The 25,036-nt window shown below is 31.9% G+C and overlaps 1 protein-coding gene across 1 annotated transcript; it reads right to left on the reverse strand.

The window, feature by feature from the left end:
- Window positions 1-443: 443 nt before the first annotated feature.
- Window positions 444-24,794, reverse strand: LOC100175840 (DNA polymerase epsilon catalytic subunit A-like). The gene is made up of 46 exons (XM_009860411.3): window positions 24,674-24,794; window positions 24,427-24,559; window positions 24,091-24,171; window positions 23,129-23,263; window positions 22,816-22,970; window positions 21,975-22,191; window positions 21,523-21,650; window positions 21,045-21,135; window positions 20,580-20,785; window positions 20,294-20,404; window positions 19,712-19,866; window positions 19,203-19,358; window positions 18,689-18,834; window positions 18,116-18,299; window positions 17,803-17,996; window positions 17,056-17,177; window positions 16,443-16,708; window positions 15,776-15,921; window positions 14,987-15,189; window positions 14,523-14,673; window positions 14,114-14,229; window positions 13,765-13,888; window positions 13,274-13,429; window positions 12,785-12,938; window positions 12,201-12,304; window positions 11,425-11,593; window positions 10,849-10,991; window positions 10,389-10,486; window positions 10,066-10,246; window positions 9,574-9,706; window positions 9,204-9,312; window positions 8,420-8,540; window positions 7,691-7,864; window positions 7,027-7,172; window positions 6,612-6,700; window positions 6,326-6,460; window positions 5,661-5,769; window positions 4,714-4,888; window positions 3,922-4,095; window positions 3,454-3,523; window positions 3,260-3,394; window positions 2,539-2,734; window positions 2,022-2,187; window positions 1,452-1,627; window positions 971-1,140; window positions 444-798 (listed from the first exon to the last, which is right to left on the reverse strand). Exons 1-46 carry the CDS (start codon window positions 24,709-24,711, stop codon window positions 671-673), a joined length of 6,669 nt encoding a protein of 2,222 aa, XP_009858713.1. The 5' UTR covers window positions 24,712-24,794; the 3' UTR covers window positions 444-670.
- Between the last annotated feature and the right edge of the window lie 242 nt (window positions 24,795-25,036).

The raw sequence follows: 25,036 nt of genomic DNA on the forward strand, positions 1-25,036 counted from the left end.
GGTACCATTGTGGGCGTATGCGTCCCAGGGCGAGACACTTAACGAACATTGCTTAACCCAGTGGTCGCTAAATGAGTTGTTTAAATCTCCTAATTGTCAGCCAAACGCAAATAAATTGCTTACAACGTTATATTTGTAGTAGCTTGCCAACGGGTACGAGGTGTATGAAACAGAACTCCCGTGTTATAAATGTGTAACTTACTTTATCCTCGCGTGGCCGGAAAACGATAGTCGTTAAAACACCAGAGTTCTGTATATGCCTCGTGCCAGCTTCTGAGTTACAAAGGATGGTACTTTGTCGGTGATTATTTTTTCAGGAAGTTTTATGTGTGGCCGACAAATTGGACAACCCATTAGTGACCACTGGGTTGGAGCAGGATCATTACCTCTGGGGTAAAGGCATACGCGATAACCAACTGTGCTACGGCCCGCTGAGCAAGAAAAAAGCAAGTTACATTTATTCAAGTGTAATGTAATGATTTTTTACACAAAACTAACCAAACATAAACAAGAAAAAATTCGTAAAAAATATGTTCGTATATATTCCACATGTCAAGATTTGCCGCCCAAATAAACAACTTTCTAAAGTACGATAAAAATACATTGGTAAAATGATATTGTTGACTACATTCACAAACTTAAATTCATTTACAATTATTAAGAAGAAAGCTTAAATAGCAGAAGTAATCCAGTCAATATTTTTATTGAGGTAATCTAACTTAGCAAAACTGGCAATGTTTCGAAATATTTTTAAAGTTTCTTTGAAAGAAGATGAGTGATTCGTGAGTTGAAATTCACCTGAAAATAAACTCATGATAATGGTCTTCCTTTACGCTAGATTGCCATATTGATTAATATAACTTACGTTCAAATTCAAGTTACATGAATGATGTTTACAACTAATACCTACAAACAATTTCTGCATCTTAGCACCAATCATATAACCCTACAATACAAAACATAGACTGACCTGCACATTCACATCTTCTGTTCATATTTGATTGATTGACCAACTTACACTTTTTGCAAACGATATCTTGTAAATTATATTCAACCATTTTACGCTGAACGTCTTCAACAAGTTGTTGTTCGATCCATTTTTCATCATACGGATGACGACATCCTCTACATAGCCACTTACTAAGGAAACATACACGTCAAGTAATATTATGCTTGCTTTTGAGTTTCATATTTAGGATATTTGTCCATGGTTAAACATTAAAGTCTCCAGTTTCGTTTCCAAATTTTGATGTTGCCATGAAACAGACTCAGATGTGCTACAAAGTTTTGGGTAATTAATAACAAAATATGTAAGTTTTAAATACTTGTTGAACCATCAACAGATCCAAAGATTTTTAGTTTGTTTTATTCAAAATTTATTCAAACATTTTGACATTTAAGAGATTTCAAGAAAATTGTTGGCACTACCATTTTAAATATGGCAAACATACCACGTCCCATTCACAGTAACAGCGTGTCGGCATACATCAAGGTCATGGTTTAACGCACACGACGAGCAGGTCATGTGACCAATAATGTACGAGGCACACGGATCTATCCAATCAGCTGATGGCGCAAACTCACCAACACCAATCAACCGTAACAAGTTTCGTCGTAAACTTTCAACCTGTTCATGAAACATATTTCATTTCAAGTTTAATATATACTGTAGAAAAGTTGGACAAAAAATAACAATATCACAAAAAAAAACTTTTTTTTTGGATTGTTTAGGATCCAACTCAGGCCTTACAGTCAAACACTAATTTATTAAAGTTTGAAAATAATAATTAATGATATTGCAACAAAAAGTGTCTTGAAATGGTATTTTTGTATCAGTTATATTTTAACAAACAAATGCAGTTTCTTGCTGCTATTGACAACATTGTTAAAGCAGGAACAAATTGCAGAAACTCCAATGCAAATACTTTTATTCAACAAAGTAATTTGACCTATCACTTTTGTATGTTGCTTGGGTAAATTTACCTTTAGCAAATTACAATAATAATAAGAAATATTATCACCTGTGCTGTAACATTCTCATCCAGTGACAAGACATGACAGATAGATTTGACCAACTCTAACGTTGGGTTGTTGAGTTGAAGTTGACTACCTGGTAACCGTGGAAACATAGATGACAATATATTTGCATCGTTGCTGCTTAGTTTTCTGAGGGTTGTGGTTGAAGTCCTGTGGGAGAATATGTTATTTAATGTTGTAGTTAGTTGATAAAGCTGTTGTTTAATATTTAAATAAAGTTTACTTTCAAAGGCACAAAAAGGAACATTTTAGGAAAAAAAATAATTTAGCAATTGCGTGAATAAATATCTTTATTTATTATCACTACAGCACACTCCCAATAAAAAAAAATGCCCTGGGAATTTAAAGTAATAGCATAATTGTTCTGTTTCAAACATTTGGTCCGGTTAACCTTGTCATTGTTTTTGTAGTTCTGTATAACTGACATTATGGAAAACCCATTAGTGGCCATTGGGTTAACACATCCACAGTAGAAGCAATATAAAAGTGTGAAACATTCACCTGAACATTTGTTCCATCACATCTTTATTGATTAATTGTTGTGAGAAAGTCACAATATGTGGTTTATTTGAATCTTCAACATTTATACTTTCCGATAACTGGGTTTGGGTATTTCCACGGGGTAATACGGGTGTAGAATCCGGTTCTCTACCCGATTTTTCTTTAACATATTCGTTGTAAACCAGAGATATGTAACCTGAGGGTAAATATGAATAAATATGAGTCCTGTATCATTGTCCCGTGGTCAGTACAACAGTTTAAAAACTTTTGCATGGAGGACACTCTGGAATATTTTTACTAAATTGTCGCTCTTTAAAATAAATAAGGCAAGTCACAGTAAAAGAAAAACATTGTAAGGTAGTTGTGAATATCACATTTAACAAACCTACGCTTGTAATTGCCGGACAGTTCATCACCTGCAGTCTAAACCAGACTTTAGTTTTGGAACATTGTTCAAGTATTATACTTGAACAATACAATGCAATTTATCATGTACTGAACTTTAATCTAGGTAAAATATTAATTCAAATTCAGTAAAAAAACTCTTTTGTTATGTGGACCCGTTGAAACTGCTGTACAGGCGGGACACCCAATGGAAATTGCTCCAATTCCTAGTTACTTATACATGTCAAAATTCTTATTTGTGCAGAAAACTAAAAAGCTTACTAATTTGTAAATCTTAAGCAGGCATAAATTGTATGAATAGGACAAAGATACTAACCAGCAATAACAGCTTCAAAGTTTTGTTGCACTTCTGCACGCGAAGGTAAATATTGACCCAACACAAAATTCATTTCAGCCATTACGTCACCAGTTGGTGCTAATTTGTTCGTGATTGAATCCGAATTAACTTGGTCTGCATTATCATCATAAAAGGTTACTATATACCTTATTATGACATCACAATAAACTTACTTGTGTGGTTCAAAACAACCTTCATGCCACCATAATTAGCGTTGTCCATCCACAATAAATGTTTCCAGCACTATAGGAACAAGTTAATGTTAATATGTATGCAAGCCCTCATATTCACCTGTACAGTTGAAAGCTGGATGTTCTGCTACAGATTTTATAATACATTGTGGGAATAGCTATAGGTTACGGTAGAAAACCTGTTTTCGCTAAAAAATAAATTTAATTTATATTACTAAATCTGTGCTTAAAATTTAAAAAATATTTGTTAAAATTTAGGAATATCAGAAATGGTCTTAAAATCTAAGCATTAAGCTTCAAAAAAGGTTGTATTTTACTTTAAAGGGAGCTTTAAAGCGGAATTTACGGCCCTGAACATTATTAGCATATTAAATTATAAACAAATGTTAACATGTTAATCAATTTAACATATCAAAACTTTTTATTATTGAAGTAATTTTATATCTGTACCTTTCTAACAGTGAGCACCATTGAATGGAAAATATCTTTGGAAACAATGGAGTTGCTGATATATTCCATGTAAGATAACGTGTCTTCCACATTTTGTTTCTTCGTGCAGAGAACGATGGAGGAAAAGTTTGCGAAAATAATCGTCGAACCTAATCTTTTCAACTCAGATAATAACTGGATGATCAAAAACAAGTTATATATAAACTTTAAAGTTATTACAGAAGCTACCAATATTGAAGGTATCTTAACAAAAATGACTATCTATGTAATTATAATTCATATTAATTAAATAAAAATATAAACAGGTTTTTCGCTTCACACCAAGGTTTATACTACTTGAATAATTTATATATTACTTTGTTAATTAATCATAGAAACTATTTGTTATAAAAACTTGCTATATAAGCAGAAAACCAGTTACCAGAAATTTAAGCAACAAGTTTTAATGAATTAATCTTTGGTGCACAAACATCAATTTCCTAAAAATCTATTCGCCTTGTACTTGTAGTAATAGCAGAAAAGGTAATTTGTTAAACAATCATTACAAAGTAAACTTTACAAACCATTCTTCAAAATTAGATATCTATTTGTTAATAATAAAGATTATTTGTTAGTAATAAAGATAATAATTTACTAGATAGCAAAGTTAACTTAGGTTAAGACAACTAATTTGCTTGATTCTAATGAATTAGGTTATGAAAAAACTACTAATGGAACCAACTTTATCTAAACTTAAGATAATAATTTACTGGATAATAATTAGTAGAATTAGACGTTAAAAAGTTAATTTACTCGAAGAATCAACTTTTTCATCATCATTTGCAACGATTTATGAATCGAAGGATCGTAAAATAACGAGCTCTTGTCTGTCACCCACTGGTGAAAGTTTTGTAGTTGATTATCAGCTAGGTGGTTCTTATGTACGGAAACATCTCGCAACCAACCTAATATCATGGACTTGAGGATTCTGAGGTTAACATAAACACTGTTAAGTGAAAGTGCTTTCCTAACAACATAGTCCACCAACCCAAATATTAATCATGAACAAATAACAAAGATTGTGCGACTCAATTTTTAGAAACTAGATTTATCTTTTAAACTTTTGTGTAGGTTAAACGATTTAACCTTTACAGTTACTCAAAAGAACTGTTTCAAACCACTATTTAAGTCAACCCATTCAATTTTTGACCAAATTTTAATGGTTAAGAACAATGTTAATATGTTACATATATTAACATTGGTTAAGAAGAACAGCATTATAATGTGTTTGATGATCAATGTTTGATTTGGTAAAAAGCAATACTTTGTACCAAACAATCTTTATCTTTTTTATTGTTATTAAATATTATTGTTAAACAGAACACATTGGAGTTTTGCTTTGTGCAGAACCTCAAGCATAGGAAGTAGCAATTATATTCCATCATAGAGTAAGTCTAGTAAACTCTAACTATGTTAGCAGTTAAACAAGAACATATATTACAAAATATAAATCTAAAGCATGTTTTCTGCAAGGTTATTTTTCATACCAACATTTTAACATCCCATTCCATTTAGCTTGGCAGTTTTAATGAATGTAAATAATATATTTCAGTTAAAAATCAGAAAAACAATTATTATCCTCTGAGACACATTATAAGCATAAGGAAAATCATCCTACATAACTATTAATCATACAAGTAATAAATTTGTACTTTTACCACAGGTGAACACAACTACTGTGTATTATAGCGTGTTGTTACCTGAAAGTGCTTGAACATAAAACAGTTTCATCGTAATTTGCCAAACACACCATCGCTGAGTTGCTTGAACTTACAAGATCGCCTTCGAAACAAACCCCGCTAGAAGCTCCTTTAACAATCGATTTATTATTAAATGGAAGGGTATGACTGAAAACATTAAACTAATAAACACGCATAACATAAAACATATATATGGTGAATACAGCAAGTAGTTCTGTGTGTGGTGTGTATTCTGTATCGATTGCTTTTATATAAGTTAAAGCAACCAAAGTATGCCAGTGGCTTATTTATTTAGAAATTAACATGAACTTAAAGCAGTAGTATTACAAGTTACAACTCTTGGTTATAAATAAAAAGAATTAAAAGCAGACTAAAATTGTTTACATATTTATCAAGTTTATCATGGTTTCTTTATAGGACACCCCTTTGCTTGGGAGTTTTTGCTCATTTTTAATAATAGCTAATATGGCGTCATTTGCATAGGTGCAAAATTAAAGGTATGTTTTTTTTTTTTACTCATTTGTTTCTTTTTGAGTATTTATTTTTGATTGCATTTTCAGTACGTTTTAATAAAGATTTTTCACGTTACAAAAGATTGGGGAAGGAAAAGGCACTAATCTAGGTTGTTGATTGATTTTGCAACAAGCAGTTACATAGACACATACCTTCAGTATCATTAATATTGTGTGATTGTAAGACTGTGTTGACGGCCAATGATGAAATATCAAGTTGAATACAAACTGTTTGATAAAAACCACTATTGTTGATTTCAATCGAAGCATTTCTTCTCTGATTCATTCCTAAAAATAAATAACAAAAAATTTAAAATATATTTAAAACAAAAAAATTGTAAATATTTTTCAAATTTCTTCGAAAAATAAAAATGAAAAGCCATGTAAAAATAAATAAAAGTGTAGTTGATTACTTTACATAAATTGCACAACCACTAACCTATTCGTTTATCCTCAGTTTCCATTCCACCAACATCAGGTTGGTCACCTGTTGAACACCATAATACGTGGTTGTGTTTTCGAAGATGCCTGAGGAGTGAAAATCAAAACAAACAAATATACGAATTTATTTTGTTTTGTATTTGTTTCGGTTGAATAATACTCTTCATCCCAACATTATGCCAGAATTAATTTAAAAATTTATAATTTTCTTTATAATAAAAAAAATTCCTAAAGCTGTGTAAAATTAGAAATACTTATAACAGAGACAATTAAACCGAGGACATAATCATTGATACCATGGGTATTGACACACTGGAGAACACAGCATAAACAGACAATGAAAGAATGGACATATAAAGGACACGGAACAGCAAACTATCTGGTCGATGAAATACATACAACAATGAACAAACCTTGCGCATAACAGGTCTGTCACAAAAGTTCCAAGCGGAGATGGAAAGTTGGCAACGGGAATGTGAAAATATTTGGAGAATGAAAGTAATCGCGGAAATATTAACTTGGATTCAAGGAAGTGGTCAACCATTATGTTCGATGCATCCTGAGAATGTGTATGCTTGTTTAAACTTTTCAATTAGATTGGTTAATATAGGATTAGGATATTTATATAGTAGGATGGGGAAAGATGGGACACCTTCGGCGCATAATATCCGAATATCCTGATCGTGTTTTAAACAGTTAACATTGGTCTATGGGAGTCTTGAGCATATAGTTTTACAATTCTTCAAAAGTTCCTTGTTTACTTCCACATTGGACGAGAAAATAGAGTTAAAATGTGTCCCAACTTCCCCCATCCTACTATACTAAAGTGCTAAAACCATGGAAATTATGTGTAAGAGGTTAATTATGATAAAAAATGTGTTTACAGCCAGATGTACAACCAAAAAAGGTATTTTATACTTGATTGTTTACATAAGGTAGGTTGTTAGTGACTGGCGTTCTTCCAGATACACCTCGCGTAATCACTGGATTAAGCAAGTTTACACTACACAAAAAATAGCAAAAAATAAATCTCCTTCAAAAAGTGCTTTTACATTAAATATTGAAATAATTTCCAACCTTTTGCCAAGTAAGTTCATCATTAAATTGATCAGCATTATTATTATGAATGTGAATTATTGGAAAGTCATGTAGAATTGGTAACTTCGATTTGATTTTCTTTACACTTGAAGTTGATTGATAGATGATCATGGTTGGTCCTCTTCTTTCATCTTTGTACGTTGATAAATATCTCTGGTGGAAACATGAATTTATAAGGTGATACATTAATAGTTGATATATTAATATTTTGAGCGATACAACACGTATCTATACAGAGTTCATTGTTTTTTTTTCTGAAAGTGTAGAAAGAGAGTTGAATTTTGCACACTTTCCTGTGTCGTTTAGCTATTATAAGAATAGAGCACATAAGTATATTGCTCAATATAAACACTGTCAAAGTTTTTTCTGATGTGTTGGATTTGGTATATTGATACTACTATAAATTAAATTAAATAAGAAATTTTGGGACATTTGCTATACAATCTAGAAGTAAAAATCACTTACTATTGCATAATGTTTAATAAAATCCATGACAGAATTATAAGAGTATTACCTATTTGCACCTCATGGGGTAATAGACAATTTTGGCCTAAATCCCATTGTGGAACTCACACATATAAAATGGAATTCGGAATTAAAACAGCTTTAATTTGCTATCAGTATCTACTCTTTAAATAAAAAAAGGTTTTCGTATGTTGTTCGACTTGTTCCACAACCCATAAAAATCACTAATATCACCAGACTAACCTGCATGTTGCGATACAACTGCTTCACATCAACATCAACTCTTGCTTCAAACTGATAATCAGGATGAGGCAGAACGTCCTCATTCACATCATCTTGGGATAAAAGCTTTGTTCGTTTGTTCCTTGAAAAAAAAGTTATATCTATGAATGAATGAACATAATTAAGTTTATGTTCAATACTCCATCAACACATTAATATGCGTGTTGCATTCAGAGTCGTATAAACACTGAGTGGTCCAACTTTGTGTGTCCAAAATAGAGCAAAAGTAGTGACTTTGGCAATGGGTTTAAACGAACTTGTTAGGTTTTGTTTGTGTTTTTCTTTTGTGGGAAGGTGTAAAACAGCTTCTATTTACCTTACCAAACATTTTTTTAAAAAAATATAGAAATTTAGCCGCATTAAATGACTAAAATGTCACAAATCAACTGCTTCTAATTCTATTTTTGACTTTTTTTGATACAGAAAACAAATAACACATGATTTTAACACTTTTTAACCTTTAAATTTGTTTTTAGGCCCAAGTTTTTTCTGTAATTTACCAAAAAACATGTAATTTCCCTATACCTACTGTGTTATTTTAGGTAACTCAATAATGACCGCTGGGTTGAAGCAATGATAATTTAGTGTCTTGGCCAGGGACACAAACTTGCACAATGGTAGCAATCTTCAACTTTTATCCGGTTTTCCTCCAGTCATGATTCAGCTTAAATCAACATGCTAACAATGTGTCTATTGATGTCAGATACTCAAAACTTCTTTATATATCTATCAAGTCCAAACTTACTTAAACAAAGCTTGTAAGTTTGGCAATCTGTTTGCTCGAACACTATCCAAGATATAAACCACAGCTTTGTGAGTTGAGCTGATGAAGATTCCCATAATTTGTTTGTTGCCTGGAATAATAAATAGAAATAAGTATTATTATTGTTTAAGAAAGAAGTGAAACATCTTCAGTGCTTAAATAAATGCTTGGTGAAAGATCTTCTGTAACTGCTCCATCATGTGGATTTGTTTGGTGCATATCAATGTTTTCAAAACTTGTTTCATTAAATATTTAAATTGGTGAGAATTTAACGACACATAGTTTGAGAAACACAGATACAATAAGTATATACCTAAAACAATACCTATTTATTTGAATTCTAACAACTTACCTATAATTTGATGATAAATATAAATTTGTTTAAGAGTCCCTTCATCAAGATATGAATTTGAAGCAAGTTGTTGAAGTTCAAATTGATCGTGATCGAAAGTATCGGTGTCCATAGTTGACAAACTACGTGATGCCTGTAATAATCTTGTTATATTCGAGTATTAATTGTAATAAAATAAATGTAGTTAAGTATAGATGTTTTGTGGTGGACTCTTAGTGAGATGACAGTGAGCATAAAGGCATGAATACTTATTAATATTGAATACACCATTTTTAATACACTCTTGCTGTAACTTGAATGTGAGCATTTGGTATATGAATATAGCATGTATTCTGGTTAGGAGTGCCCAGGCTATGTTATATTTGGAAGCTGATATGTGTGACTGGTTTATAATAACCCATTGGATATGTTATAACTAAAGTGATCACCAGGTGAATGTACAAAAATTTCTATAATTTCCTTTTATAAAATTTACATAGAATTAATACTCACCAATCTTGATACTTTCCACATGCATCCATAATCACCTAACAATCTGTATATAAGTGGTACATGCATCTCATATACACCAACTATATCGGGACTCATCAATTCACTTCTGATCTCACAAATATGTTGTTGATATTGTTCTTCAGTCATTCGATATTCATATAAGTTTAACACTTGCGCTGACCTGGAGCAAATATGAGTTGTTATATTCTTAATTATTCAGTGTTAAATCTTATATACTGTACAATAGCACATTGCGAGACAACATTTTGCAATACATCCCAAATTATTAATGTTTTATAATAAACGTAATAAACAATTGTTACCTCGGTAACAATCGAAACACTTTCCTCCACGGAACATCTTTGTTACCCGGTTCCTTCTTTGATTTCTGATTGACATAAAATATTCGCGGCACGTACACCTGTGTATAGTGGTTGATGATGTAACAATGCAAAAATTTTATATATATTAATAAAAGGCAAGCAACTAAGGATTAATGTTTCGTTAAATACCCACTGTTGAAAGCCACAGGAACTTGAACTTTAAAAACAAACAATTACAAAGTTAACTAAACCAACTATTAGGTACAAGTTAGAAGCAAGGCTGAGGCAACCATAAGTGCACTTTACTTTTAATAAGAATTAAATAACAGTAGTTTTTAAATATCAGTAAAAATGCTGTGTGAACTACTGTGACAGTAGTATTGTCGTTAGTGACTTAACCAAATTAAACATTTTTAGCTGTTAGGTTATGAAGCAAAGTTTTAAAAAACAATTCTCTTACTTTTAGCGTGTGAAGTTCCGATCCAATAAGAGCAAATATTTTAAACAAACCAGGTGTTTCCGTTTCAACAGCTTGCAGCACCTGCCATCTTGAGTTCAATATACTGTGTGTTTGTTGGTGGATGAATCGATCCAAACCTTTGCCTGCGGTTCATTTTATTTAAACTCAAATAATTACACCTTTGATACGCCTGTAACATCTCTTTCACCAACTTTTTACTTTTACCCGCATGAAGGCAAACACCCAAATTTCAGGGAGAGTCAGGGGCGTATAGAGGGGGGTCACAGGAGTCCGGAACCCCCCCTTCGAATATTATTAAAAAAAAGAGTAACTTAATTAAATAAATATTGTATACAGTAGTAAGATTCTATGCATTATTTTTATCAGCTGATTTTATTTACAGCAATCGAATGCACATTATTGACAAACAAATAATTTTTTTACATTTTTAACATAACTTTTAATTTAAACTTGCCACCAAACCGGGACTTTTTTCAAACTATTCGGTTTAAAAATAGTACGAAATATTTTTTGAATCTTGTTTAATAGAAGACGAATAATAGAACAAACCCAAACCTGTTCTTGTTTTAGTAATATTTTTATTTCCTTTTCTTTGTTTTTTCTGTAATTCCCATTTTTTGTAATGAAAATTCAACCATTCATCTCGTTGACCTCTTAACCCCGTGAAGAGGTCACTGATTGGTGGAGGAGAACCAAGGATTGATTTCCAATCACCTACATCATTCTGTGATAAACACAATCAACATTGTTGTAATAACAATTTTGTCTTACCTAGCGGACTGAGGTTTTCATATAACATAAAATAAAAAGACCCAAGTTAGTTAGAGTATATGACTTTACAGTTGTTGTAATTCTATGTTAGCATTGCAGTTTGCAGATATTTTGATCTTCATATCTCAAAAAAAAATAAATTAAAAACAACTTTATTCATATTTTTAATGATTGATAACATTTGTACATAGAATTCTTAACAAAAATATTTATGACACAACCCTTAACTTAACGAATTCCCAAACTACATTTTACACACAAACAATAAAGCAAAAAGTAAACAATATACATATAAGAAGATATATATTCAAGACAATACAAACAAACAAAGGGTGAATAAAGACTGCGGTTGACAAATTTAAAACCCCAACATTTTAGTCATTTTATGCCTTGTGAAATTGTAGGTTTTTTCGAAAAATGTTGGTTGTGAGAAATGATGGTCTACTTTCCATTTCCCCTGTATGTGTTCACCAATACTCAAAGGATAATGATATACTTAATACAAATATATAACATTATATGATCATCACTTGCTAAACATGCATATTTTGCATACCAACCTCAACTGGTTCAATTGAATCTTTCTTCCTTCTCTTTGTAACAGATGGTAGAAGAGGATCGCGTGTTGATGTTGAACCAATGTTTTCAATATCAACAACAACATCTGATCAACATTATAATTAGGAAAATTATATCAACAAAATATCATAAGCCATGGTGGTACTGGTACTGTATGTTTTGTGATTCTTTGGGGTGATTAATAGCATAATATAATGATGACAAGTTATTTATTCAAGTTACTTCAATGAAGACAAGTTATTTATCAGTATGGTGTATGGACATTATTGAATGTGCAGTTGTTTTACAAAATACTTCCACTTGATTTGCTGGCATATGGTATGTCTGTCCTTAAATAAGGCACATGCTAACACAGTGGTCAGTGATGGATTGGTCATTTTTCAACTATAAACAAAAAAACACAATCATACAAGGCTGCATTTATATTTGGCTCATGTGCAGCATCAACTATTCAATTATATATGAAAATAACCATGTTATAACTCTTAGTTCGTGAAAATAAAGAGTTAATAAAAATAATTAAACTACATATTACAAGATAGAACCATAGAAACATTATATTCACCTTCTTCCTCACTACTACCATCCAGTGGCCGTTTTTTCGTACACACTTGAAACATGTCGGTAATCCTCTTCTGTTTGTAAACATCATTCTTCTCCATTAGTTTCTTGTGCAGCCAATCTGGATGTTTTATTCTTGGGACTGGGTTTGTAATTCCCTGAAAATAAAAAAATTGTTTTTAAAAAACTTTATTCTCAGACTCCAAATCTATGCTGTTTTAATGTCTATGCAGCGCTACTTTTTCTGACAAAATAATACCATATCGAAACTAAATAACATGTTATCAGTACATTTAAACTATAAATTAGTTTTAATACATTTGAGATTTTTTTGTGAAAACATTGCAATGATATGGGTCTTCCTCCAGACTTCACTTTTCTTGGATAGCTTTGCTGTTTGACCACATCCAAATAAAATAAAAAAATTACCATGTAGCTAAAACATTAAATCGTCACATATTTCATATAAGAATACAACATAAAATGAACCCACTTGTAATGCTGCAGGTAAAGTAATGATTTTCTGAACGGCACTTCCCAATCTTTCAATATAATAATTCCAATCTAATATTGCTCGGATATCGAAGTCCGTCATATTTCCTTGTTTTGTCCATTTTCTTAAATAATGACGTTTAATGCTGTCTTCCGACTATAGAAAATACAAATATTGTCACTTAGGCTGAACTGCATTAGTGGGTCACACTTCTATTTCAAATAATTTTATAAACAAAGCTAAATAAAACCATTTACAAGTAGAAACTTATTTATTTGTGGTTCTAAAGAAAAAGTTGCCTGTTTTTTGCCATGCTTACATGCAAAAAATTACAAAAATTTATTAAACAGGTAAGGCTCTAAAAATGAGACCCCCCAAAGAACAGAAAATAGAAAATAAATAAAAAGATATCTTCCAAACTTAAGAAAGGACATTAATTAAACGGCTTTTAATAAATCCTATAAGTTAACATGCATAACTTTATCTTTCACCTGAAATATGGCCATAGGAATTGCACGCTCAGTGACCGGTGCCCCCTCTGGTTTGTGTGAGATAATAAATCGACACGATAACCCGGCGTCTTTGACCATCTGGTCACCAAGAAACTCCGCTAGTCTAATAAAACAAACACAGCTTTTTAAAAATGTATCTTAAAATATGAATCATTTATGATAAAATTATGTACATAGATATAAAAACAAAGGAATTTAAATAAAATATGCTAAACATTACTTCACTACTTCACCACACAACAATACACACCATATTAATGTGCAGACTATATTACAAATAACACTCACAGCATACCACGCACACCACACTAGCATAAACTTCACAAACCTCTTAGCTGTGCTGATTGATGTTGATTTTTGAGTTCCATAATCTTCAAGTTTGCGTGACATTGAACGATTCTCAGTGATCAACTCAAACAACTCGGAATCTGGCATGTTGCCTGCCTGTTATTAATATGGTCCATTTGAATGTGAGGACAGTTGTGGCGGAAGTTTAGAGTTCAAAGCACACAAATGGTGGTTACATTCAAGTGGCACACTGATATACCGTAACTCACATTTGATGCCTTGAAAGTTATAAATCTGCACAAACGTCAGCAGCCATACATATAAGGTGCATGAGAAACGTACTCTCCAATGACAAAATTAATACAATTGTCAAAACGTCAAGGGATTTTTTGTTTTACCCTTTGGTTTCACATCTTTACAGTAATAAATTACACACATACAACACCAACCTTACTATAAAGGACATCCAACCAATAATCAGCAACTTTAGCAATGGCTTGGTAAACTTCTTCAAGTGTTTTCCCCTTCAAGAACTCACCAAACACAGAAGATTGAAAGATCTTTATAAGTTGCAACTCACCTCGACGCTTAACTTCGAACCTAAAAAATTTGACAGTTTTATTTTATTAGATTTACATATTTCTTTCAGAAACTGCTATTTCAGCAAAATCTTATAAGGAATTTTCATTAGAACAAGAAAGCTAACAGTGTTTTCTTGCACACAGTATAATATCCAGGTTTATAATACTGTGTACAGTAACAACAAGCAAACACATTGCATAGATTGCTTGAACGAATATAAACAGTTGGTTGGGTGTTAAGAGCTTAGATACTTGTGTGTTGACTTTAAACTCAAATTTCTTGAAGTGTTGGCTACTTCGCTTCTAATTGCCATGGAAACAATTACACTTGCCCTTTTAACTCAGCAAGAGATCCATCAAAATTAAACACGGCATATCTCTTCTTTAAACTTTTCCCTTCCTCTTTTGCAGCAGGAAGTACCATGCCAAGGTAAGGCCCATCCACTTCAAAAAATATTGAATTTTCGCTTCTTCTTTCATAAGTAAGTGTGGATGGCTCGGTCAGTTCTTCATATTGATGGTTTGTAAAGTTATCCTAAAATAACATGGTGGATCAAACTTTTGTGTCTTTATTTTAAAAAAAGGTGACTTTGAATTGATCACTTTATATTATCAAAATAGCTATACCTCCGTGCATACTTCTTCCAAACGCATCTTATTTGGTTTTATTTAACCAATTGTAGCTTACTGTAAGTTTATTGAATGTCGGGTTTAACAATTTTTAATACTTTCCATACATTTTTATCTTTTGTGTTTTATCATTTTTTGTTTTGCTTTTAATTTCAGTTTCTTTGTTGTTTTTGATTAACATGATCTTTATTGTGGTAAAAAAAAGAGTTAAATAAACTTATGCTAATTTTGTTTAATATTTTCTTTTTCATTGAAATGTTGTTTAAACTAGATGGTTCAGTTACACGAGTTCATTTTCTCATATTGTAATATTTAGACAACAAATTGTTAGTTAAAAAATCCTGCTTCAGCACAACCAACACATTCGTGAATAACTTGCTCTAAAAAAATTAAATATTTTTACTTACATTCCGATTACAAAGCTATTACTTTAACCATTTTGCTAGCAGGGGTTGTAATGTTGTATTATTATTATAATAAAGATATCTTACCTTAACCATTACATTGAGTATTGCACCGGGATACGAGATTGTTACTTCAGGTTTCTTAGCATTGGTAGTTTCTATTGTGTAATTCTCAGGGAAGCTTGAAGGCAAAATACACCAGATACCATCCGTGTCAAGCTCCAGTGGTCGACCTGGTTGGACATCAAGTTTAAATTCGTCTTGATATTATTAATTCTTTAACAATTTAAAATTAACCTATTTGGTGAGCAACCATAAGCCACAAACCCTTAGTTATTTTTGTTATTTAACAATATTATGTTTTTTGGTTGGACAAGTTAAAGTTATCATTATTTTTGTTGTTTTTTTTTCTATTTTTTAAAACTTTAACTGAATGCTTTATATCATTACACGCCACTTTAATGACAAATATTATTATCATTACATCACAATTTAATAACTCTAAACAGTTCAGTTTAGCTGCATTTTTTTCTTGCTTGTAGTCCAGGTTTATTTTAATTTCAAAAATGGAGTGTGTAAGTAATTCAGTTTTGTTCCAAGGTAGCAGAAATATTAGCTGGGAAAAACAAAATTTCATGCCCAATGTCGTTGAGAACGTAAACACCAACTACATACTATTTTGTCATCCATGAATTGTTTTATTTAAAGTTGCAGCCTTGAATGGTATACTGTAAGTTTACAGTGATAGACTCACCAATCTTATCAATAAGTTTCCTTGCATCTTGTATAATCTTTGCACCAGTAAAACATACAATGCCGGCCATTTCCATTGAATACCAACGAGCCCCACGCCTCATTACATAACCATAAAAGGAGTTTAAAATACATTTGTGCGCAAGTTGCAGGGAATCGTACAAAACTTCAAGTCCCTTAGCTTTCTTAACTTCTGTAGCATCTCCAGTTTCCATGGCAGCAGCAACTTGCTTTTTCGCACGTTTCAAAGAAGCTTTGAATTCATATCTGGGTTGATATATATCTCATATAATAAATTTTAATACATTAACTCACTACAATCTATGGAAGTCGTAAGGATGCCGTTTATGATTCTTTGAAGTTCTTGGTTAACTACTAAATGGGACATGAAAATAGATTGAAAAGCTGTCTCATCTTCCCCCACCCTCGTATATACTTAATACTACAGTGCAGAACAATTTTTGGCTTGGTCAGCAAACTTTGCCACTTGAAGTCTATGGTGGTAAGTTATAACATTAATCAAAAAGTGAAATTTTTAGGTTGAGTAATTATGTTTAATGTAAAAATCCACCATCAATATGATGTCTATATTGAATATATATTGTATCACTAACCTCCTATCACGAAACATACGAACAGTGTCAACATAGAATGAGTTTTCTCTCTGACACACTGTAGTGTATTTTTCCTCTAATCTTTTGACTTTAGTTTTCTTGTAAGCACGACGACAATAAGCCTAAAATGAAACAAACAATTTAAATTGAACCAATCTAATACATCTTACATGACACTTGCGAGTATGAGTCGGCCAATAAAGTCACAATCCACAAAAATTGCATTTCATAAAACAACAAAATGGATTTTCAAATACACAAGTACAATTTAATTTTTTTTTTTTAATTTTGAAGTCACTTGCTTTAAATTTATGCTCCACAATTATGTTACTTTAGTCTTCATTTATATATATACATATATTTATATTTGTACATATATTTAATGCATGTAGGTTCTGCGTCATTCTTTCCAACCTTTCTAGACAATTACCGCACAATTGTGGGGCGTAATTGAACCATCTATTCTAGATACTCCAGCAAAATATGGGGTTGTAAAGTCACAGTTTATCTTTGTGTATCCTGTGTCAGGTAATTGTTGTAATGTATATAAATGTTCCATGGTTCGAAGTTATTATAAGCTATGAGAGTGAACAGATTATTGAGCATATTGAATGCCAACTGAGTTTGTTGTTTATGTATAAGAGAAATGGGCACAATTCCCATCTACAGCGTATGTGCTTTAAGACGTCTTCAATTAACTTAAACCAAAACCAATTCATGACTACATAATCAAATGACAGCTCTTACCTGAAGCCTGCTCTTAGCCAGGTTTGCTTGTTCTTCCTTTGATACTTCTTGGTAAGGAACTTGTTTTCCTGGTATGTTGGGATCCGGAACTCGTTCGTTCTCTAACTGTTGCTGGATCCGATGAAACTCGTTCTTGGATGCGGGAAGATACTCCCCCCTCCACATCCAATTCATGGTTCGTTGGCAGGTTGATCCTTTAATTAAACACTTTGCTAAACTTTTACGCAAAATATATGGAAAAACTTTTCGAAAATTATTGTTAACTTTATGACACACAGTATACACTTTGAGAAATCTTACGGTTGAAACTTACCTGGTTTATTGAAATCACACGCAGCACACGTGGTCTCATTTACCATGGCTGATGGTTGTAATCTGTTTGTTAATATAATGTTTGGATACATTGCACCAACATCAAGATGGTAGATCACAGGGTTTTCTGATCGTATAGGATTGTCACGAAGTGAAAGCAACTTCTGTTTGATATCTTTGCAAACCTGTAAGTTTAAAACATAATAATTTATCGAATATCTCTTGTTGAAAATTTTTTTTTATGAATCTAGCTGGATAACCAGAAAAATGGTTAACATAAATCTAATGGTTGAAGCGGTAATAACTGCTTACTTGACATTATTAAAAGTTAACAGGTAATATTTCTTATATCAATTAAAAAATAATAAATTCTGGATAATGACATGAATTATGATGGAATCACCATTGTGGGTGGTTGGTGAAAGAAAAAATACAAGTCAAGTTATATAAAAGACTTCTCTTTGACGGAAATTAATATTTTATGCACCTCCATCAATGCATGCTGATAATAAATTTTTATAAAATATATAATTTTATTGTGATGTAAGTAACCTAAACAACTCAGAAGTCAGACCTCATCCATGTTAACAACTTCCTCAAGAGGGATTTTCTCCTCAGTTTCAATGCAGAATTTGATTGTTCTTTCAACTTGATCGTGGAGATCTTGATATGCGGTTGGATCACCACGAAAACTCGATGAAATATCGGCACGAAAAACTCCTGATTGGATGGATACCATATTTGTATAAATATGTCAGAAAATTAATTATGTTATTGAGGGGCACAACTATTAGAAATTTGCAGACTTATCATTTCTTAATTTAAACATTTATTAACAATCATATTAATGAACAATATTTAAAATAAATTATAATTTTTTAACTTATACAAACAACAAAACAATATAGACAAGGGTTTCTGAAACTGGGTGCTGTGAAATATGGTTAGTTTGCTGCAAGACTAATTAATAATATTTTATTTAAAATGTTTCAACATGTGTTGGTAATTTATAAAATATCTTTAAAACATGGGTGTGCTGCTAACACATCCAGAATGTCCTGATATACAAACAGCCAAAAGTCACCAACCACATTCTAATGCTTCCACATGACCACCAACATAGGTTTCTGAATCAAGCAAATGTCCATCGTTTGTAAGTTTGTTATATACAGTTTCTTGTTTGTTGGGAAACACAATATTAGCATGAAATGCTTGAACCATCAGTAGTGCTTCACATAATGTTCCTGGTAAAGAATAATTGTAGCAAAGTAATAATGAGAGTATAGTTTAGTATGCAGTAGATATGGTTAGAGCTTCAAAGACAGGTGATGCTGGCCTAGTTCATTAGCTAGTAATCGCTACTATGGACATGTTACATCTCACATGTGTGCTTGAGCAAAACACATAAGGACATTACTCTAATCCAGTGGCCACTAATTGGTTGTCAAAATTGTCAGTCATACAGAAAAAATCAAAACAAAATCAAATTACTCAACAAATTTGACCAAATGTGTTATTTGTACCACCCAGCAGAAATTTGTTTAAATAAAAAACATTAATAAAAATGGAATGTACTGCCATAAAACCAAGTAAGTACCTGAGCCTTTCCTTAACACACTGTCAGGTTCCATAGGAATAATTGTACAAAGTGCAAATATAAATGGATGAACATATTTCATGTAGAGATAGTATGTGGCAACTGCATCTGACACTGAATAATTAGCAAGTGTCTGTGGTTCCTCACTTGCTAGTCTGGAAGTAGTGAAAAAAATGGTTTAACCTTTACCTTCAAAATCATATTTTAATTATTGTGATGATGTCATTATAAAATTGATTTTATAATAAATCTTCCATGAATGAAGATTTCAAAAACGAATAGAAATATGAAAATATAATTTATTGCAAACTTGATCGGTTTCTTTATTTATAATATTATTTGCATTCTGCATACAATATAATAAGGTAAGCCTATGATATGTAAAGTATAGATAGTAGATACAACATATGATGTGCATCTGGTGTACAGGAAGACACTTGCATTAGCACTAGATAGTTGGGCAAGAGTTGTATAAATACACCGTGTGTGATAAATAAAAAGAGAAAAAGCAATACGTTATAACCTAACAGTAAGCATATATAAATACAACAGATATATAACAGGACACAATATTATGATGACCTGCATATTTCCTCCGGATCTAGCTCAACAGGATCATATCGAAGTTTAGCTTTTGCTGCAGCTTTTAAGTTTTGACTTCCAACTGGAAGGTAAGAGTCTCTCTTCACCCACCTAGTGATCGATATGAACAATGATTACAAACAAATCTATTATCTGTCAAAATTCCTACACAATTTAATACTTTCTTAGAAAAATTGTCAAAAAACTTCATTCTGTTTTATATACATTTGAACTCCTTTATTTAGCAGACGTATTCTTTGTGTGTTCTGACATATTAACATCTTACTTGTAAGCATCCATGTGTGAGGCTTGTCTACTTTTATATTCTCCTTGAGAATCTTTGCTGAAACCGATTTCTCTCAACATGTCAAGCCCAAGTATTCGTGCTCGGGATTCTACAAACGGCCAGTCAAAGAAATCTCCATTGTAAGTTACGAACACATGAGGTTTCACTTCAAGCACATGGTCAAAGAATCGGTTGATTGTGCTTAGCTGGATAGAAAAAGTAAAATTAACTTTGAAACTGTCTTAAAGTATTCCTTTAAGTATAAAAAAGAACCGTCTTAACATTTTTTAGCCAAATGTTGGGCAATTATTTGCATTAAGTAAAAGCAAAGTTTATTAAATTTCCCATTTCAAACAATTTTGGTTTGCCTACATGTTACAAATAAATGATACAGCTCAAACAATAAAAAGGGGGGCTTTTGCGATTTAATTAAGGATTGGGAGCCATAGGTTAAGTCATGTATACCTCATCTTTCTCATTAAACACAGTGAACCTTCCTTCGAATTCAGGTTTTGGAGTAAATTCAAAATCTTCAACATCCATCGACACAATATCTCTGATAATTAAAAACAATTTTAAAATATAAACTAATACTCAGGGGCATTTTTCCACCCGCATCAATGACAATTATTCCAAAAACTGCAAAGTTACAATATATATTATTAAAATAGAAAAATGGTGATACAAATTAGTTTTGACCAGTCTATAATATTGGAGTTGTCAGTCAGTGATAGAGTCAAAAGTCTAAAGAAAGCGATTAAAAATTATGCTTGGCGCTTGGAAGTAATCTGTGACATCAGAATTTATACGAAATAGTAGGTAAACAGAAAGCCAGGTTTCAAAGAAGGGTTGCCTATTATTTGGCTTCTCGTGAACAAAATATACATGTATTAATAAAGCAAAAAAATATTGTAAAGTTTTCCGATATAATATATATATATACCTGTTGCATATAAGATATCCATGTCCATCTATCATGTATGATATCATAATAATATTGTCAGTTTCAGCATCTGGGAACTTGAGTGGAAGTTTTGTTGTTTCTATGTCATATGCAAGCACCACAGGATCCTAATGAGAAGTTGCAAATTTATGTGACCAAGTCATGTTAAAATGTTAGTACAAAGTCAATAATATTTCTTTTTATACCATATGACCTCAAATTTATGAAAAATCAAATTTTAAGGCTTGTTATTACCAGATAACCAACAAAGATATGACATCATAAATAATGACACAATACTTTTAAATCTCAAATGCAATTATTAATACGTTACTATGGCAAAGCTAAAGACTAATATTGAATTTGTAACACAGTAACAGTTTATATGTAATATGAATCTAATTTAATAGAAAATACAATTAGTTATTACAAAGTAGGAAGTACGGACTAACCGGTCTTTCCAACAAATCTGGTCTATGTGTGATGATGGGTGGCAAGGAATTCCCTCGATACTGAACCTTATACCACAGACCAACGTGAATTTTCAAATTAATCCCTACACGAACATGGTACGGCACGTCGTATTCTCGTATGTCAACTAAATTATCTAATTGTTCTTGTGTTTTACTGGATGAGCCGTACGACTGTTCAGATTGGCCGCCAAGTTCACTGCAAGATATAATTCAAAATATATTTTATGTTCTTACAACTAAAAAAGTAAGTAAAATTGTACCCTGGAAGGTTTATTTAATGTGTAGCGCAAAGCTTTCGTTAATTAGTAGTAACTTATATAAAATAGTTTTGCATGTGCAGCGTGGTAAAAAGTGCCGACATCGGCAGAATTATTAGAAAAGCCAGTGGACAGAATTTAATTACTTTCATGGCTGCATAACAATTCGTTTCATATTAACGTATAATTATATATATATATGATATGAATATGTCATTTATGTATTTGTGCAGTTCTGAGCTCTGACGCAACGAACAGCTTCATAATCAAATTTGCTTTTATTTGGGCAAGCCATATCGTCGATTGTGAGGCAACACACCTAGCTATGTCACAATATCACTTACAGTATATGATGGCGTCATAGTACTGGATAAGGTTTGTTGCGCATAGTTATTGAAATTATGGTATATTTATTAGAGAAGTTGTTGTATATTTTACTGTTTTTTCAAGATACTTCATTATTGGGAAGCGCATTAGGTCTGGTTGGAGCAACAGCTATGAAATAAATTTGTTTTAGTGGAACAGTTAAAATTATTGATACAGATTTATTTAGATATATATACCTGCTAAACATATTGCTATACACTGAGGAATCTTTTTCTCTTTCTTTGTTTTTCCTCACTGATCTATGAACAGCTTGTCTCACACTTGTCATATCATCAACATGGTAGAAAGATAATTTAAGATACGTTCGTTTCAAACCAACCAAGTGATTGTGCTGAAATATATAAATGATAAAATTCGTGAAAGCTCAAACTAAAAGTTCAGAAAAGCATTACTGAAGTAAAACTATGATAACTCATTTGAATATTTTTGCTGTGTAAAATATTTGAACCAAACTAGAACTGAACAAATTAAACATAAACTTAAACTCACCAAATCTAAGTCTTCTTTTTTGACAACTTCAATCGTATGAATCCTTGAAAATTTTTTCTTCAAATACGACAATGTTTCCTGTTCTGTTCCCTTTTTTACGGCAAGATAGAAATATGGGTTGTACGGAAGTGTTACCTGGAAATGTATAAATTATTAAATTATGGTACATTATGGGTTGTTTAAATTCTTAGCGTGATCCATACATTAAAACATAAAACAATTACTGCAACAGTTACACATGTGGTAAATTGGAAGCAGGCACAGGGTGAAGGAAATGGAACCCCCTTAATGTAATGACTTTTACTGTGCTGCCAGGCGTCAGCAAAGATAAATAAAAGAAATTCATTCGTTCATTTCTGTTAAAAATTATTATTAAATTCCCAAAATATTTTAAGATACCCCACAGACATATAATATAATAACATGTGAGCTGCCATGAAGGTTTTAATCATTTAATTAAAAGTTACATTTATAAATTCTAATTAAACCAATCAGCAATTTTCAAAATGTTTAACTAAATTAAACAGTACTTTTAAACCACAACGTAAAATACAACTAAAAATTTATGTAATTGATATTGACAGATGCCGTCAGGTAGGATTGATCTGGCAACTAAATGTCATGTAATTTACCAGTTATGTCTACTAAACCATACAGTTAAATTATTTTTCAACCTAGACGAATATCGTCTTTATACGTGAATACGTCACACACGCGCTACGTCACACACGGCATTGTTCGCCCGTGAATGCCATGTGGTGTGATGCAACCACGAATTCATCAGTCGTGCGTTTAATGCTTGTAGCGTACTGTTATTTCGTTTATTGTGTGTTTCCTTAATTAATTCATTTCGCAGAGTTGCTCCAATCATTCGCTAAGTTCATTGTAAATAAATCGAGCTTTGAAATAGGTTGTACCTTATCGTCTACAACCATTAGCTAAGACAAAACAATGTAACAGACCTTGAACCGTTTCCCATCATCTTGCAAGAAATAATAATCAACAGCGCTAACCATGCGTTTATTTTCATCAAGACAATCAGCCTGTGGAAACATAAAAAAAAACATAAAGAGTTAAATTTTTATTCTTCAGAAATCTGAATCATCATCCAAATCGCTTCATCAATTACTTTTCTCTTAAACTGTTTGGTGTGAAACCTTCAAAACAATAATTTAGTTTTGTGCATGCGGTGTATAGCATACAAGTTTTTAAATGTAATGTTTTTTAACACTCTTAGATACAAAGTGTGCCATCGGTCATGATCTTAAATAGTTTAAGACGTGCTTAAAGCAACTTACCGCAGATAAATTGATCAACCATCCAAGTTTCTGACATGGTTGTTTCAACTTTTCATATCCGTACTTTTCATCCAAGACTTCATTCAATTGAGCTTGTTCCAAACGCTTGGCTGCACTTTCAGAAAGTCCTTCACTGTATTAAATAAAGTGTGAGATTGAAACATGACAATTGTTATATAAGCTGTTAATGGATCAGTAGGGGGTAGTTGTGTATCACATCTGATAGTTAATAATAGATATAATTTACCTGTTCTTCGTTAGTTTACCAGTGTTTTGTAAAACCATGATCGTTCAAGTGGGAATAAACATAACAAACCTAAAATAATTGGGAATCCTGCAAGCCAACACATGCACTTCATAACAAAATATTGTATACATATATTTTCAATGGGTATTAAGGCACCATCAAATTTGTGTCATGCAAATGGAAGTGGTCAAAATGTAATTGAATGGAGCGACTTCTATATGCTATAGTAACCCTTTATTACTGCTCCCTTAAATTTAAAATATAATAAAACGTGTGATGTTAGAGTTTAGGTTGGTGGAAAGCGGTTTATAGTTAGGGTTTGGTGGTTACTTTACCGCTGACTGCGCTGAGCCGGTTACGTCG

This window comes from Ciona intestinalis, chromosome 5 (genome assembly GCF_000224145.3).
Source record: "Ciona intestinalis chromosome 5, KH, whole genome shotgun sequence".
Lineage (NCBI taxonomy): Eukaryota > Metazoa > Chordata > Ascidiacea > Phlebobranchia > Cionidae > Ciona > Ciona intestinalis.